Raw genomic sequence first — 15,844 nt, 5'->3', positions numbered from 1 at the left:
TTTCTTTCTTTCTTTCTTTCTTTCTTTCTTTCTTTCTTTCTTTCTTTCTTTCTTTCTTTCTTTCTTTAGTCCCTCATTAATTGGAAGCATCGAACAAAGCCTTGTTAGTCAACAGTGAAAATATATTTCTTTGCATGTTCGAAAAATGTTTTAAAGTTACAGTAACTTGAAACAATGTGTTTTGTCACTTACAGCAGCACCTCTCGGGTTACCAGTTTCGCGTGGTTGTTACGTTTCATAATGTGAATAATGCATGCGTGTGTAACCTCCACCTGACCAGCGTTCCACCTGTTGTTCCCTCCCCCTTTGTTCATAAACTGTTCATTCACCGCTTTGATCCTAAATTAGCTTTTAGAGACAAGTTTAGCATGGCCTAGTTATTTTAGTTTGAAGCGATGGGAGCAATACAAAAATATTGTGCAACAGTGTAGCGTCGGAGGTGGGTACTTTTTACAATACAGTGACAAAAGTCATGCCTTCAAAATACAAGCATAATTTGAATAAGAAACATCATAATACGACTGAATAATAATCCATCACCACTTGAGGTTTTGTCACAAATTCACGCAACCAAAATCTTTTGTTGGTCAGGGATGATAATTAATTTAGTGCATATTGTCATTGTCATGTAAGAAATATGCAACTCCAAACTGGTATGCAATATCATCTGCAATTATATCACTACTGTCCAATGAAACATGTATCTTTTAATTTTGTCTTATATCTATTATATTTAATGCAGTGTTGATTCTAATTGTAAAATACAATGAAGATTAATACTGACGTCTCTGTACCATGACTGACTGACATATTTTAGTGCACTTGACACAGTATAATTTAATATGCTATCAATACTATACTTTCTCACAGTGCACATCCATGCCGCTGTTTTGAGAAATATGATCCGAGTCCAATACAAGCGGTAGATGTGATCATCAGTTAATAATTGAAGAGGCCATGACGGGGCCGCTGCGATGTGATTGGTTGTCGTGTCTAGCTTCATGAATAATTTCTTCCTATTTATGTTTTGTATATATGTGGGTGCGTGTGCGCGTGCGTGTGCGAGTGGGTGTGTGACACACTCCCGGCAAAAACTTTGCGATGAGCTGTAAAGATGGAGTGAAAAGAAAGCGGGATGGCTGGAGGAGGGAGGGGAGGGTGAGGGTGCATGCGACCACATGTTTGTTTGTGCTGAAAGAGCGAGACAACCGACGTGTGCGTGCGTGCGTGTGTCCTCGGGGACGCGGGCGCTCACCAGCTGACAGCGTGCAAGCTCCCACTCCGGGGGCCATCCAACACCTTGGCGCATGCACGGACAAAAGCCGCCCGACGGGAATGCACGCTCCTCTGCGAGACTCATTTAACACGCGGGGGGACCTGCACAGAAAGAAAACAAAAGAAGGAAAACCAAACAAAGTTAAACACAGTACAACGTTAAAGCGTTGTATTTTCCGACGCAGTTGTTGCAAGTAAACGCACCAAGTGCGCACACGCCCGCGCATATACACGGCATATGGCGAGCGAGCGCGTGCAACGTTTATTTACGATATATGAGCAGAGAGGAGATCCAATGTTGAATATGCCGTTGAAACTCATTGGGATGAGTATAAAGATGCGCTTTGGGACCGATGTATTATCCACGTGGCCTCTATTGTTGCCGCAATACACCTGACTTGCACAGAGCACGTAAATTCAATTGATGTTTAAAAAAAACAGTAAACCACATCCTTGTTAAATAAACGGACTATTTAAAACAGAGATAAAAGCGATATAACAAGGCGGAGGTAGATCTAAGATGTCAAACTTGTTTTGGGCCTTAAGACTGTCACATGCTGGGTTGTTTGTTCATTCTTGCTGTTTCCATTGCCATTGAAAATGATGTTGCAACTATATTGTGTATAAATCTAGAGCTGTTATTATTTTCAGAGTATCGTAACAATAGACAAACTAACACAAGGATTATATACTTTGTTGTATCCTACACTTCAAAAGGTTTTATTGCCATTGAAAGAGCAATACCAATAAAATGTCATTTTTATCTCAAAACAGACAAACGAAACAAAGACTACATATAGCATCTTAAACTTTGTTCAACTCAAATACTTATAAACTCCGATTTGATTACCATTTAAATTACGTTGCAGTTGTGCTCTTTGTTAATTTGTTTTTAATATTCTAAAAAGAAGACACAATAGAGATATAGCATTCAAAGTCAGCCAGTACTCAAACTCAAGACATATTGTAATTTAAGGATTTTTGCTATTTTTTATTTATTTATTTAATGTTTTCGCATCTTGCAAATGAAGACAAAATATGACAAAGACATTAAGTTTCAGGTTTTGATTTTGGGGCCTTGCATGTAGGAATGTCTTTTATATTTATTGCAATTTACTTAAGTTTGCAACACTGCAGAAAACAAAAACAGCATTCAAAAACTATGCACAAGATGTAAAGCCGAAGAGCACCACTTAGTAATTTCTTATTGAGTTTGAATGAAGTCTTTTGTATATTTCATCTGGTAACAAATCGACTTTAACCTTATTTATTCTACCTTTAAAAGTAATCATTATATCGGTTTGTACGTGGTTAGCATCATTTCTACAAAGCGTTGAAAACAAGAACATTTTTTTGTTTGCTTTTTATTTTGAAAATCAAATGAACAAACAACGAATGGCAAAAGTATAACTTTTCCAGAAAAGTTAACTATGTATTAAAAAAAAAACTATAATCAAAACAAAACAATAAATACACATGTCAATTAATCTCATCCAGTGAAAGCAAAAGACACACATAAAAAAGAGCAAAGTACAAAAAAAAAGAAGGCAGCAATGATGGCTACATTAAATAGGCTCTAGAATTGGCAGCACTATGCTACAAGCAAGCAAAATTATGACTCATGTTTTGTGGTGTGGAATAAAAATAATTTGTCAAGCCCCTGGCTCATTTAGGCTACACATAAATTTTAAAGTGCACATGGTGAACTTTTGAAGTTGCAAACAAAATAGTAAAATACAATATACAAACATGATAGTAAAAACTATTTAGTGAGAGACTGGACTGCTTATTTTTGGTTGAAGTGGGGACAGAATGGCGGTGACGCCTGGCAACTTCAAATTGGCATGAACCAAATTAATATGTCACAAAGAAATAATTGTTTAAAAACTGTTTGAGAACAATTTGGTTGATACTGTCGGACTTAAGTGGTATTAATATATAGATATTTTTGTGAGAATATGTTAGAAAGAGACGGTGTGAAGCTCGTCCTCCTCCAAAGCCATCTCATCCGAGTCACTGAAGTGGGAGTGCGGGGAAAACTCGCCGTCGCTGCGGGGCGAGTCCACGCGTCCACCCGGCCCCCCCACCGAAGGGGAGCCAGCCACTTCATCCACCTGCAAGGCGGGGAACGAGACGTCGTCGAAGGCGGTTCGCAGCGACATGGCATCGATGTGCGCTGCCAGCTGGCCCTCGGAGGAGTTGACCCTCGGCTGTGACAGCGACTGCGGAGCCCCGCCGTCAAATCCTGCGGAAGGCGACGGCGCCAGGTCGCTCTTTGGCGGACTGGAGGCGGACGAAGATGACGCCGGGTCTTGCAGGAGCTCCGCTAGGGCGTTGATGTAAATCTGTGCCATTTGCAGCGTCTCATACTTGGACAGCTTCTTGTCGTTATCCAGAGCCGGGATGACATTACGGAGAGCGTCGAAAGCGTGGTTCAGGCCGTGCATGCGCCGCCGCTCCCGTGCGTTGGCGGCGACGCGTCTCTGCCGCTGCACCCCGTTGGCTGGCTTGCTGGACGGGGCCCTCTGCCGGGCGGATGCGTCCTGCTCGGATCCAGCGACCACCAAGCCCTTCAAGCGACACAGGTCCCGGACTTTGAGCGAGCCCTTGGCAGATTTTCGGTAGCTGGGAGGGCTGGGGGGACCCGCCGAGGACGGTGAACCACTTTCTGGAACAGCAGGAAAATATTTCAGGTTTATCGGATCCCTGTGACGTCACATCATTTTCCTCTGCACCTTTTGCGGACCACTAACAAGTAGGGAAAAACAATTAACCTGGCTGACTACATCAATAAAAAGTACAATAATTTATTTTAACATTTTTTTCCAAGTAACGTCATAGACTTACAGGCATTTTTCCTAAGATTATCCACATTTTAATTGAACTTTACCGTTAGCCCATAGTTGCGGAACACTACACTTAAATTTCACTTAATGTTCTAATTTCCTACTTTACCGAAAAGCAAAGCACCGCACGAACTTTTTAAGCTTTACAATTTTCTAGTTTTATGGAACGCACCATACTTTACCGGGTCAATAGCTTTCTAATTTCTCTGTTCTTTGAATAAAGTATGAAAGGCTAAACAAACAAACAAACAAACAAACAAACAAACAAACAAACAAACAAACAAACAAACAAACAAACAAACATCATATCAGACATTCCCTAGCTATCTAGCAAATTAAATTTACAGCTCCATCATAAGTTAAATGGACTTGCCCCAACTTTCTGTTTTTCTGTACAAATTAGAATTTCTGACAAGTTTATGTTTTCACTTATTCTACATTTCAAAAATTCCAGAAATGCACGGCAATAACTTTTAACTTTTTCTTGAACTTTCTAATCCCCAAACTTTCTGGCACGCACTATAAAAAACTGCATTATCCCTGTCCTAGCTGTCAAACTCCCCATCTTCTGAATTGCACCACAGGAACTTGACCTCTTCGAGCATCCCAGTTAACAAGTTTTCCGGATCACATTCCAAAAAAGTTTTACAACAATTTGATGAGTGTCTACACGCGGCATAAATTCTCATCACAATAGTTTGCATGTGCATACAAGCAGCAGAATGTCTCACCGTGATAAGAGCCGGTGCTGGAGCAGGGCGAATGTCCCAGGTAGTCCGCCGAAGAGTCGCGTGTGTCGCAGGTGCCGGAGGGCTGCACGGGAACGAGCCAGTCGCGTGGGTCATTTTCATAGCTCGCTTCTTTGGCGCCTTGACACCAGTCTGCCACGCTTAAGACGTCCATGCTTCTCCCCCACGTCGCGCAAATCACTCCTACAGGTGGTGGTGGTGTAAACACGATACCGGGAACTGTTTGGCTTCCGCGCTGCGTGAGGAGGAGCGCAGGTCGCGTGTCTTGGGTGTCTGGAGACGCGGCGTCCGTTTAAAAGGCGGCACGCGTCTCGCAGCCCCCCTCCTCGCGCAGGTCGCGTGTAGTCGACCAATGAGAAGACGCCCCAAATCATGTGGAGGGGCAGAAAATAAAGCCTCAAAAGACACTTTCATCCCCCCCCCCCCTCCAAGTTGGGCTGTTTATATAACATTATAGAAGTGGGGGGGGGGGGGGGGGGGGTCTGCAGAACCCCCTGCAGAGTACACACGTGCACGGTTTTAGGTGAGAAGTGTGCACCATGTGTGTCACGGGCCTGGTTTAACAATGATACAGTAGGTTCAGACATAGGAGGCAAGCTCAGTTTCCACCGTACTTAATCGTTTAGCATTTTTTTTATATTCATGAGCCTAGAGTATTTAATGCAAGTATAGTACTGCTCAAGTTTGGATGTCGCTTTTTGTAGGCGTAAAGAGGATTGATTAATGATCTTCAGCAAAAACAAAGGTGATTTGAAATTATTTCTTTTTTGTACTTACAACAGTTTAATACACACCTTCAAATGAAAGAGTGCTGCCATCTAACAGTCGATAGTGGAATTACATCCAAAATATACAGGAGTCTGAACAAAAGAGATATGAACTGCACTAAATAAATAAATAGATAAATAGATAAATAAATAGGTAGGTAAAGTCCTGGAGGTTGACTATAATATGCGAGTAAAATATTCCATTAAAAAAGACGCGTGGGATGGGACGGGATAGGGGGACACAAATGGTTCCACGGCTTCGCACTCTATCGCTCTCTTTCTCGTTGCTCCCTTCTATCATCTCCAATTTCAATTGGCTTTTGTCGCGCTTCGCAACCCTTTTGATCCCAGCCTCGGAACGCCCTGTTGGGTGTACGGGTCTTCACGGGAGGCTTCAGAAACATGAGCTGGGTTCCATAGTGACACACGCGTGTGTGTGTGTGTGTGTGTGTGTGTATAAACCTGCAATAATGCAAATCAATGTGATCATCACACTGAAGAAGCCAAAAGTGTAAAAGAGCGATCAAAGCAGCACATTTTAAATTGCAGCGTGGCCAATGATACCGTGAACTAATTGTGGACTATTTAGTCTAATTGCAGCACACTCAATTAAGGATGTTGAATACAGTAGCTCTCTCATTCCCAACCGCTGTGCCTTGACACGTTCAGTGAGCTGTGAAAGCTCATCAGTTGTTATCTAAAACAATGTATCCATCTGTGCCAATAACAACAAAGTAATTAAGATCCCTTAAACATGTTTGATTCCCAATATAGATGGAGGAGACTCCCATAACCTCCAACAAAACACAAAGATCTTCATCCCCTGGCTGACACGTACTGCACCAGAAGTTATTTGTCACCAATTACTACTTTCTATGCTAGACAGGGCTTTGGCGCTATCTTGTGGCATCTGAGTCATCACAGAAACAGCTGGATGAGCTGTCCCATGAGCAAAAGCCAATGGGTGATTTTATGAAATACAGTGTTAATCTGCAGTATAGTTTGGAAATTAATAAAGCAGAGCTCTTGTTGGGTTCTTTTTCTTCTGAACATAGCAAGCTATTTCTTCATTATAACATGTTTTCACTTGTTTATTGTAATGTATTTATCATTTACTATACACAAAAAAAAAAATCATTTTGGGGCTAGAACGGATTGAATCTGCTTCCATACATTTCAACTGGAAACCTGTCTTTGATTCCAGAACATTTGGGTTCGTGAACAGTCTCCAAACGAAATAAATTATTATTCTGTTTGTGGTATTATTTTTGTGGTGGTGCATTTCCTAAATGTAAGTTGTATGTTGTAAAATAAAAGTTGAGAAAAACGACAGAAGCTGATGAATGTGTCTCAAGAGGAAGGGAGTGCACCGCAGATAGCGGTTGCAAACATATTATGGGAATATCCTGCAAGTAGGCTTCCATCCATATATTTTTTATTCATGCATCCATCACAAGGGATGTCGCTCTGGCGCCGAGCGTTCACCCCTCTCGCCACCTACAAGCCCCCCCACCCAATGGGGCCGGGTTGGGCTCCTGAGGCTACCGACAGGTTGGATATTGTAGGCGGCCATTATTAAAGTGTCGTTGACACAATGGAGACTCTATGTTCCATTGGTCATGCCTACGGGTGGCGTCCCCTCTATAGGAGGGGATGAGAGAAGGGAGTAAGGGGGTGGGGGGGGCTTCCATCATTCCAGTGCCGGGGAGAGGAGTCTGCGTGCTGCCGCTCTCCATGCTGGTCTCCCGGGAGACAGAGATGCGACAGGCACGCGGCTGAAGTGAGGGGGCGCACGAGAGGGACCTCAAGCCTGGGATGTGGTTAACTGTGACTTGGCCCACAGGGAACAGCCCATGGGACTGAACTAAAATAGGAGAAATTTGACCTCTTTCATACAAAGAAATAATTAAGTATAATGAAGCAGTGGGCATTTTTCTCCTATTACAAATCATGATAATTACTACTCCTACATTTAATTTATAACGATGGAAGCCAAATCTCAACGTTATCTGTTCAATTAGCTAACTGTCGCCCAAACAAAACTTTTACTAACTGCACAGGTGATGTTTTCAAAAGTGTACAAATAAGTTGTCGACTATATGATGAAGAAAAAAAAAGAATTTAATAACTCACCATTTGAAGGGCTATGAAATAGGATAAATCACAAAAGTATGTTTCACTGGAGATAAAAATGTACAAAATATCCAAAACACATATAGGAAATTGTGACATGTACCATAAACTTATTTTTTGTATCATATTCCAATTTGGCACAATAACATGTCAGAAAAAGCTTACTGGAACTGTTGGAATTGATTTACACTTACCATTTTTTGGGTGAAGTTGAGCCGGGATTGGTTGTGACCTGAGACCTGGCAACTGTATCAAAATGACCTGCCCCTGTGATGGATAAAAAACGGTGGATTTGGCATGTTTAATTCACATTCCACATGAAAAACAACAATCGGAACATAATGTTTTGCCTGGTTGGGCTGCACAGAATATATTATTACAAAGAAAATGTTTGGGGCTGACTTCCTTAACTGACTAACTTAAGTTAGTTCATGTGTATTATAAAACTTAGAAAAAATGGTTTAAAGACAACCAGTAAATTGTAGATCTGGACTTTTCAACTAAAAAACAACATTCAGAATACAATGCAATCTCATATCTAATAAAACGTTAATCTTGATCTAATTTCCATTCTCAGTTGTGGCAAACTTGTGTCAAACCTTGAAGTCAACTTAGTCCGTTAAGAGACAATGTTTACTTACCTCGAGATCCAGCAACTGCTAAATGGAATGCCTCAAGCTGCTACCATGCCTTTCCATTGGAAATGAAAAAAAAATCAAAAATCAAAAACCAAACCTGTATATACAATATTTTTAGTTCCATGCTCATATACTTGCCTCTGCTGACATCTAGTGGCCAATTCTCACCAAGCGCCAGTGTTGTTCATATTCACGGCATTGTGATACTGTACGGAAAAATCCCCATTCGGGTTGTCTTTACAAGAACAACATTCACCATCCCACTGTAGAAAATCTGTTTATTAGACAAATTATACACAGAAAGCTTTGCCACCTGTAACAGAGGCCCCGGTTTGTTCAGTTTTTGAATAATATGCAACACATACAACAAAATAGGCCTATCTTAAATACTGTACATCATATTTTCTTTTTTTGTTATAATTATTATTTTGGAAATTTATCAAGTAAAATCTGTAGTTTTATGTGAAATCAAATACAAAAATGTCAACGGATGCAAGTTTGTGCATGCTTCTTTTTAATGAATAACTTGCCAATTGTTATTTAGCCAGAAAAAAAAAATTCAAATCAACTGAGAATGATGTAAGCAAAAGGATTAATGTTGATTATGTAAGGCAGGGTTTCCCAAACTCAGCGTTGGGACCCAAAATAGGTTGCAGGTCTAGATTTTGTCCGAAACCGACTGATGAGTAATCAGTCAATTCATATTCACATTGATGGCAATACATTTTCGTAAGAGAAATTCCCTTTGGGTCTTGAGTTGGAAAAAGTTTGGGAAACGCTGGTGGGACGGGGAAAAGGAGAAAGGGGACAGGAGAAAAACAAACAAAAGCTCATCATGATAGTTTCCATTTTGTTTAACAAAAATAGCATCAACATGTAAAATATACATTTTTTTCCCCATTAATAATGTCTTTCATTTATACTAAATAAAACTTTTATAAATGTCTGTGTCCTATTTTACCATTCAGCAGCCATACTGCAGCCTAACAATATAAGAAAAGAACACCTAAGAAGGCTTGCTTCTAAACAATGTGGCTTGGACCAAGTTCTCTATGCACAACGTTTTTAGTTCTTACGATAAACAGAAAAAAATGCTCTAAATAACTATAACATTATCGATTAAGTGTCAATGAAAACTGGTTGGCACACGACTGAACCGAGCCAAGCCGCACAAAATGCTTTGTATGTCACCACCAAAATGCACCTTAATGGTCTTGTTGGAATTAATTGGCACTTTAAAAACAAGTCATAGAAAGAGTACACTTAACGTGACTGGAGATGATGATATTCCGAAATCATCCGCTTATTGGTGTTTTCCGTTACGTGAGGACATTTGGGGCTTGACTGGCAGTTGCAAAGTGGGTACAGCAACTTAGTTGGCGCACAAAAGGCTTGTTCTGAAAATGCTGTCGCAGTGGCCTCCCCTCAACAAAACCCATCACAACTGATAAAAACGGAATAATGGACTTGAAATGGACTTGAAACATGGAAAAGTAAGATTTGAATGACGCATGAAGCAAAACAACAGACTACAGCACTCATTTAAGTAGTTCAAAACATTAGACAGTTTAGAACAATGTTTTTTTTTTTGTATTTCCTGACCAAAAACACATTCCACGTGTTAAAATATTTTTTTTTTCCTGAAAACAAATCTCATAAAAAGACATATAATAAGCATTGAAATCCTTTTCCATAGATAGTTTTTTGTTTTCTTTCCTCACCCTTCTGAAGAGTCTGATTAAAAGGTCTCACCATGACTTGAAAAGCAGATAATACAGTACACCATGTGTGGAGGGGGGGGGGGGGAAGAAAAAAAAGAAAAAAAAAAGGCGTCAGCTCCACATACAATCACTTACAGGTCTGTGGGCACTGGTGCAGTGCAGTGGGCTTCACGAAGCGTCTTCAATGTGCATCAAAGAATGGACATGTTCGTTTTCAGGCCGACGCACCATTAATGACGGATGTGATTTTTCGACAGCGTCATTAAGATGCACCATTTTAGGGAGGTGAAAACGTCTCTGGCAAGCTATTTGCATTTGTTCCCTTGTCCGATATCCGGCCCCCATTGATCCGCTTGTAGACATCCTCTTAAGAGATGATGGAGCATTTTAAAAGCAAGAGAGAGATACTTGGGCACGAACTCCGACTTTTGGATAAAACCTGTGTCCGAGTGCTCTGCTAGGGATTGAGACTTGACTCGTATAGGTTCGTTATTTTCGAACTAGACCACCATCAAAGTCTAGCTGGAGTGCAGGAGAGCAATACAAGAGTTTTTTTTTATTTTTTTTTTTTTTTATAGATAGGCAGTCCTCATGTTTCGGGAACATAAAAGATCTCTCACACACACACACACAGTCTCCCTTCGAACAATCACAAGAATAACACCATTAAAGCAAAAATATCATTTCTCCGTGGACCCTGTCCCATTTGCACCTACACCGAATGTCCGAGCAGAACCCCGCCTCCTCCCGCCTCCTCATACAAAATGGAATCATCCAAGCAAAAACTGAAAACATAAAAGTTACTATGTACAGGTATGTCTAAGCGCTCGACTCTTTACCGTAGCGTTGTTTGCTTTATGACCCCATCGGCTCATAACCCCCCCACCCCCCTCCCCCTTGCCTCTTCCTACCAAACCATCACGCCGCACTTAGATGGATGTACCTCTGTCTGGGTCGTTGCCATATCCAAAGTTAGGTCCCGGACCTGTGGGCTGGTAGGGGATGGAGGACATTGTTTTAATGGGGCTGCGGAAGAAGCCACCGTTGGGGGCCCTCTGCCTAAAAGGCCCCACCCCACCAGTCCGGTGGTCCTGGAGGACGCTGCCGGCGCCGCCGAAGCCGGCGGAAAACCCAGCGGCTGCTTTGGTGGACAGGCTGCGGCTGAGGGTCTGGATCTGCTCGGGGATGAAGGTGGTGGTGGTGATGTGCGTGTTTCGGAAATCGCTTATCTGCTCCAGGGCTTGGCGGGCGGCGGGCAGAGCGTCCATTTCGAGGGGCGTCAGATCGACGGAAGAGGTGGAGAATTGCTTGTGGGGGCTTTCATCTTCTGTGCACAGGCTGTTAACCCGGCGGTGTAGGTGCTCCAGGTCGATCTCCTTATCGTCCTGCATGTGGAGAGGGGGGAGCGAAGGGGAGGGCGAGCAGGATGGAGAACGGAAGGCCGTGACGGTTGATGGTCCAAAAAGAATCGAGGGATAGAAACAAAGAAAGTTGAGAAGTATGTAAAATGTAAAGAATTGGAGAGATTCAAGGAACAGTTCCAACAAATAGGAAACAAACAAAGGCGATTGAAAATGGAAGGTTTGATAAGATAAGAGTATAAAAATAGTTGGGAGGGGAGGAATCGGAAAAGAAGACAAGACCGGGATGAGTACCGGACGTCATCCATTTAACAAGTAGAAAATGGACAACAATCATAGCGGCGGGAAAAAGGAGAAGAGGTGAGCCAATGGGCGCAAGTTGCCATCGAGGTGATTGTTACGTGTCGTGATGAAGGTGATGTGAAGAAGAAGAGGAAGGGAAAGATGGAGGGAGGGATAGCTGTGGTCAGGATACTGAGAGAGAGAGAGAAAGGAACATACAAACACTTCTACAAAGTCTCTAAAGGCGTGCAGAAGCTGGAATACTTTGCAAAAACACATGGGCGCCGCTGTGCCGTGCTATGTTTGTGCTTTGTGATTCCAACGCAAACAACAACGACACACATTTACACGATAGCTTTACACCGATACAATGGTTGAACGAAAAGAAATAATTAACATTGCTCTATATCACAAGGCCACCCTACTGCAGAATTCCCATTGAGAGCAACATCTCATTTTCATAGGAATTCCAGATCCAGTTGGACTATTTTCCTCTATGATTTATTAATTGCTTCTTGTGATGTACGATGGAACCTCCAAAGTCAAACTCTCCAAGATATTATGTCCAATAATGTAAAACTGGTTTATGGCGAAAACAAAATTTGAGCTGTACTACACACACACACACAAAAATAAATCAATGACGGCAATGATTCATTGATTTAAATTTCACTGCTTTATAGTCGACGCCAAAAATCTGAAATTGTTCAATGCACTGTTGTTAAATCCAGCAGGACCAAAAATGGCTCTAAATAAGCGTATCACTCTACAAACACTTTTGATTGTGTGTTTCAGGTCTTCAAAAGTAATTTGAATTCACATTTTTAAATAAACATCAACTGTACAGTTAATTAGTTTCATGATGCCGACAGTTTTAGTCTGCAACGAATGAATCACTATTTCCTATGCAGGTTTTTTTTTTTTTTTTTAAATTAGTACAACTTGCGAGTCAAAGAGTGCCATGGAATTGTTTTCAACTTTGGAGGGTCCACTGCAGCTCATTACCCTTTCAGTCAAAGGTCGTAAGTAGCGACAATAATTAGCTTCATTATATGAAATAAAACTTATGAACATGTATCTAATCATGTTCACATCAATTTAACTTAACAAGAGCTAAGGATGATGACACTGAAGTGAGAGGTGTTTCATGCCGCTGTGTTGCGGGATGGCGCACTTTGCAATGAATGAAGTGAGGGGGGAACAAGGGCTGCGGGGGGGGGGGGGACTTTTATTTCTGTGAGTTAAGGCTCACAGAGGGAGGTGGCGAAAAGTGTGGGGTGTCATATTGGTTTAGGTGGTCGATAGGGGCACCGTGGAAATACCGGAAGGTTAAAAAAAAAAAAAAGTAAAGGGAGTCGTGAGGGAAAAGACAAATTTACTGACCGTGTCCTTTGGGTCAAGAGATTCTGGAAGGGGCTATCATTTGAAGCTCATGGACCAACATTGGCACCCCCCCATTGTCATCTAAAGAAGGGTCAGTTGGGGGAAGGAGAGGACGGGAGGGCACTAATGCTTTTCCTGCCACTGTCATACACACACTGAACAATTCAAACAAAGAAGACTTGCTACGATAACAAAATGAATGGACGTGGAAGAGAAAAAGTCAATCACGATCTGCTGTCTGTGAGAGAGGGGACTTTGGGGATAACAATGAGGGGAGGGGCGAGTGAAAGGGTGTCGTGGAGCATTCTGACTGCACCTACAGCACGTAATCCACAGTTTTGATATCGATTAGAAAGCAAAGGCATGACTTTGGTGAATCAAGTATTATGTGCAAAAGTGTCGCATTGAACTCGATGAGTAAAGATGTAAGGTGATTTTTTTTTTTTTTTTTACTCTCCCTAGAGGGTCAGCCTCATCAAAAGGCAAAAAGGCCGCATTGCGCACACAGTGACGTGAACGGATCAGTTGCTCTGAAGCCGTTCAGTCATTCACGATGAGTCTTTAAGCATCCGCATGCATGCTCTTACTTAATTGGTCTACTGTATGTATAACCTTGGGGTGGGGGGCGAGGTGGTGAAGGTGGTCATTCGCATTTTGGGGGTGAGCTCAGAGGGGTTGTTGGGTTCGTAGGAGTGCTGCACGATCAGGGCGCAGGGAATGTCACAGCATGCCGGGGGTTGGTAACGGGTTGAAGCGGGGGCCGTGGCGTTGCAAGTGTTGGAGGTCTGGTTCTGGCTCTGAGAGCCCAGGACCACGAGATGCTCGTTGGGGTTGTGAGGGCAGGGCTCGGCAGCTTGCCTGGCAGACGGCCCGTCTGCCTGCTTCTGGTGTGCGGTTGCATGCGTGGAGCGAGGGGAAAGCCATCCAGGTTTCGTACCAATGTGTTTGTTAGCGTTCGTGTCGGGCGAGGAGATGAAACGTAAAATCGGTCAGACGGAGCAAAGACAAAGAGGAGATGAGTGACAGATGAGATCAGGCAGATGGCGGGATGATAAGGTGGCAAAGAGGAAGTCAATAGGAGAAAAACAGACAGGTGGGGGGTGAGCGAGAAGAGAGACACGGCAGTCAGTCAGCGCACGCAGCGAAGCAGCTCGACCTGTGTCGTGTCCCCGGAGAGACATTCGCACAGTCGTTATATACCTGGAAAGGGGAGACGTTTAAATGGCATTTTCTATTGCTCTCTGTCTCTCTCCCCTTGCCCGCTACATCCCTCAACACAGAGTACTTATCTACGAAAACAAAACAAAAAAAAAGGCAATATGAGAGCTTTGAGCCACATTGACACAGATCATTCCAAAGAGTTAGGATGAGCAGACAAGCCATTTCCCGCTCAAAATTGGATTACGCAGATAAGCCAAATGCACCAAAGAAGCAGGGAGACGCATTCTGCTCATGCTAAATCGACATGGATCGTATGAAATATCAATATATTGATGTTAAAATTATGGAGGAGCTCTGACAAGGGCATTTGATGGACGAAAAAAATTTGAACTTTCAAAATTTTATGATTTACTTCAGTGTCAGAACTCCTTCATAAGAATCTCTTAAACATTTAAAAGGCCAAAAATATAAAACAACTGCTGCCTGGTCATGAATGAAATGGGTCTTATATAAACATGCCATTTCTCTCCCGGAGTAATTTGGGCTTGACTCGGGGTGTATAGACATAATACGAAAAAAATCAAGAGAAAACACTGTTTAGGTAAAGAACATAGTCATTATACGTCCAAAACTGTGATATTTATGAATAAAGTGCGATGAAATTGATCAAATAAAACAGTTCAGTCATTGATGATATTTGTCTTGAGGGATGGGCATAATAATTGGTTAAAAATTACATCATGGTGTGGAATTGCATTAACAACCCATGTGCAACTATTAATTCAGTCTTACCAAATTTGCTGTCTAAATTCTAATATGACATCTATGAAGATGAGCTACATCTTGCATGATTCTTTTGGGCAGCCTTATTCTGCTTAATACGACACTGCCGTTGAAAAAGGAGTTCAGAACAATTCAAAAATAGTAACAATAGATTCATTCATTGCTCATTTTCCCCATCCGGACTTTTTTTTTTTTTTCAAGATTAGCTTGTTGTAAGTGTAGAATAATACCACACATTTGCCAGATAGGCAATGACAAAAATATCAACATAATAAATAAATAAATAAATAAATAAATAAATAAAATTAAAATGAGTCAGTAGACCCATCTCGGAAAAAAGAAATAACCAGGACCTAATCAGGCATCCATTTATTTGGGCTGTGTATGAAATCCCCAATCTATTTGAAAGTGTATTAAATTGTGTGCATGAGTGTATCGAACCTAACAAACAAAACAGCAAGATGCAAGTCCGTAGATGACAATGTTGGCCATTCCACACAGAACCGTATATAGCACAGACAGATAAAAAGACAACATTGTAGCAGCAGACAGTAGCATGTCAAGGTACAGTATGTGCAGGCATGTTTTGGAGAGAATGTAGAAGAAACACAGAGACACAACTGTAGATTAGTAGTCATGTTTGATTGGTGTGCGCCATGTTTTGGGATGGGGGGTGTTGGTTTGGGCGGGTAGGGTTGGGTTGAGTATTATCATGTCAATATGCAAGAACGTCTTATTGAGTGTA

General features: G+C 41.9%; 2 protein-coding genes across 6 annotated transcripts in view; both read right to left on the bottom strand.

The window, feature by feature from the left end:
• Positions 1-3,236: 3,236 nt before the first annotated feature.
• atoh1a (atonal bHLH transcription factor 1a) lies at positions 3,237-5,024 on the bottom strand. Its single transcript, XM_085910582.1, has 2 exons — positions 4,853-5,024; positions 3,237-3,943 (listed from the first exon to the last, which is right to left on the bottom strand). The coding sequence occupies exons 1-2, from the start codon at positions 5,022-5,024 to the stop codon at positions 3,237-3,239; spliced, it is 879 nt and encodes a 292-aa protein (XP_085766708.1).
• A 3,620-nt stretch (positions 5,025-8,644) lies between these two features.
• grid2 (glutamate receptor, ionotropic, delta 2) overlaps positions 8,645-15,844 on the bottom strand; it is a 262,360-nt gene continuing 255,160 nt past the window's right edge. The window contains exons 17-18 of one of the 5 annotated variants that reach the window (XR_015065893.1): positions 13,156-14,039; positions 11,379-11,514 (exon numbers count right to left, since the gene is read on the bottom strand). Coding sequence is in view for 3 of the 5 variants with exons in the window: in XM_085910345.1 (XP_085766471.1) it covers positions 11,059-11,514 (456 nt within the window). In the remaining 2 variants the exon portion in view is untranslated. Of the gene's footprint in view, positions 14,040-14,355; positions 14,445-15,844 lie in introns of all 5 variants that reach the window. The other 4 variants (XR_015065894.1, XM_085910345.1, XM_085910346.1 and 1 more) reach the window with 4 other exon arrangements.

This window comes from Syngnathus leptorhynchus, chromosome 4 (assembly GCF_054491065.1).
Source record: "Syngnathus leptorhynchus isolate UIUO chromosome 4, UIUO_Slep, whole genome shotgun sequence".
Taxonomy (NCBI): Eukaryota; Metazoa; Chordata; class Actinopteri; order Syngnathiformes; family Syngnathidae; genus Syngnathus; species Syngnathus leptorhynchus.
The sequence above is the reverse complement of the archived record's forward strand: the minus strand, read 5'-3'. Positions and strand labels throughout refer to the sequence as shown.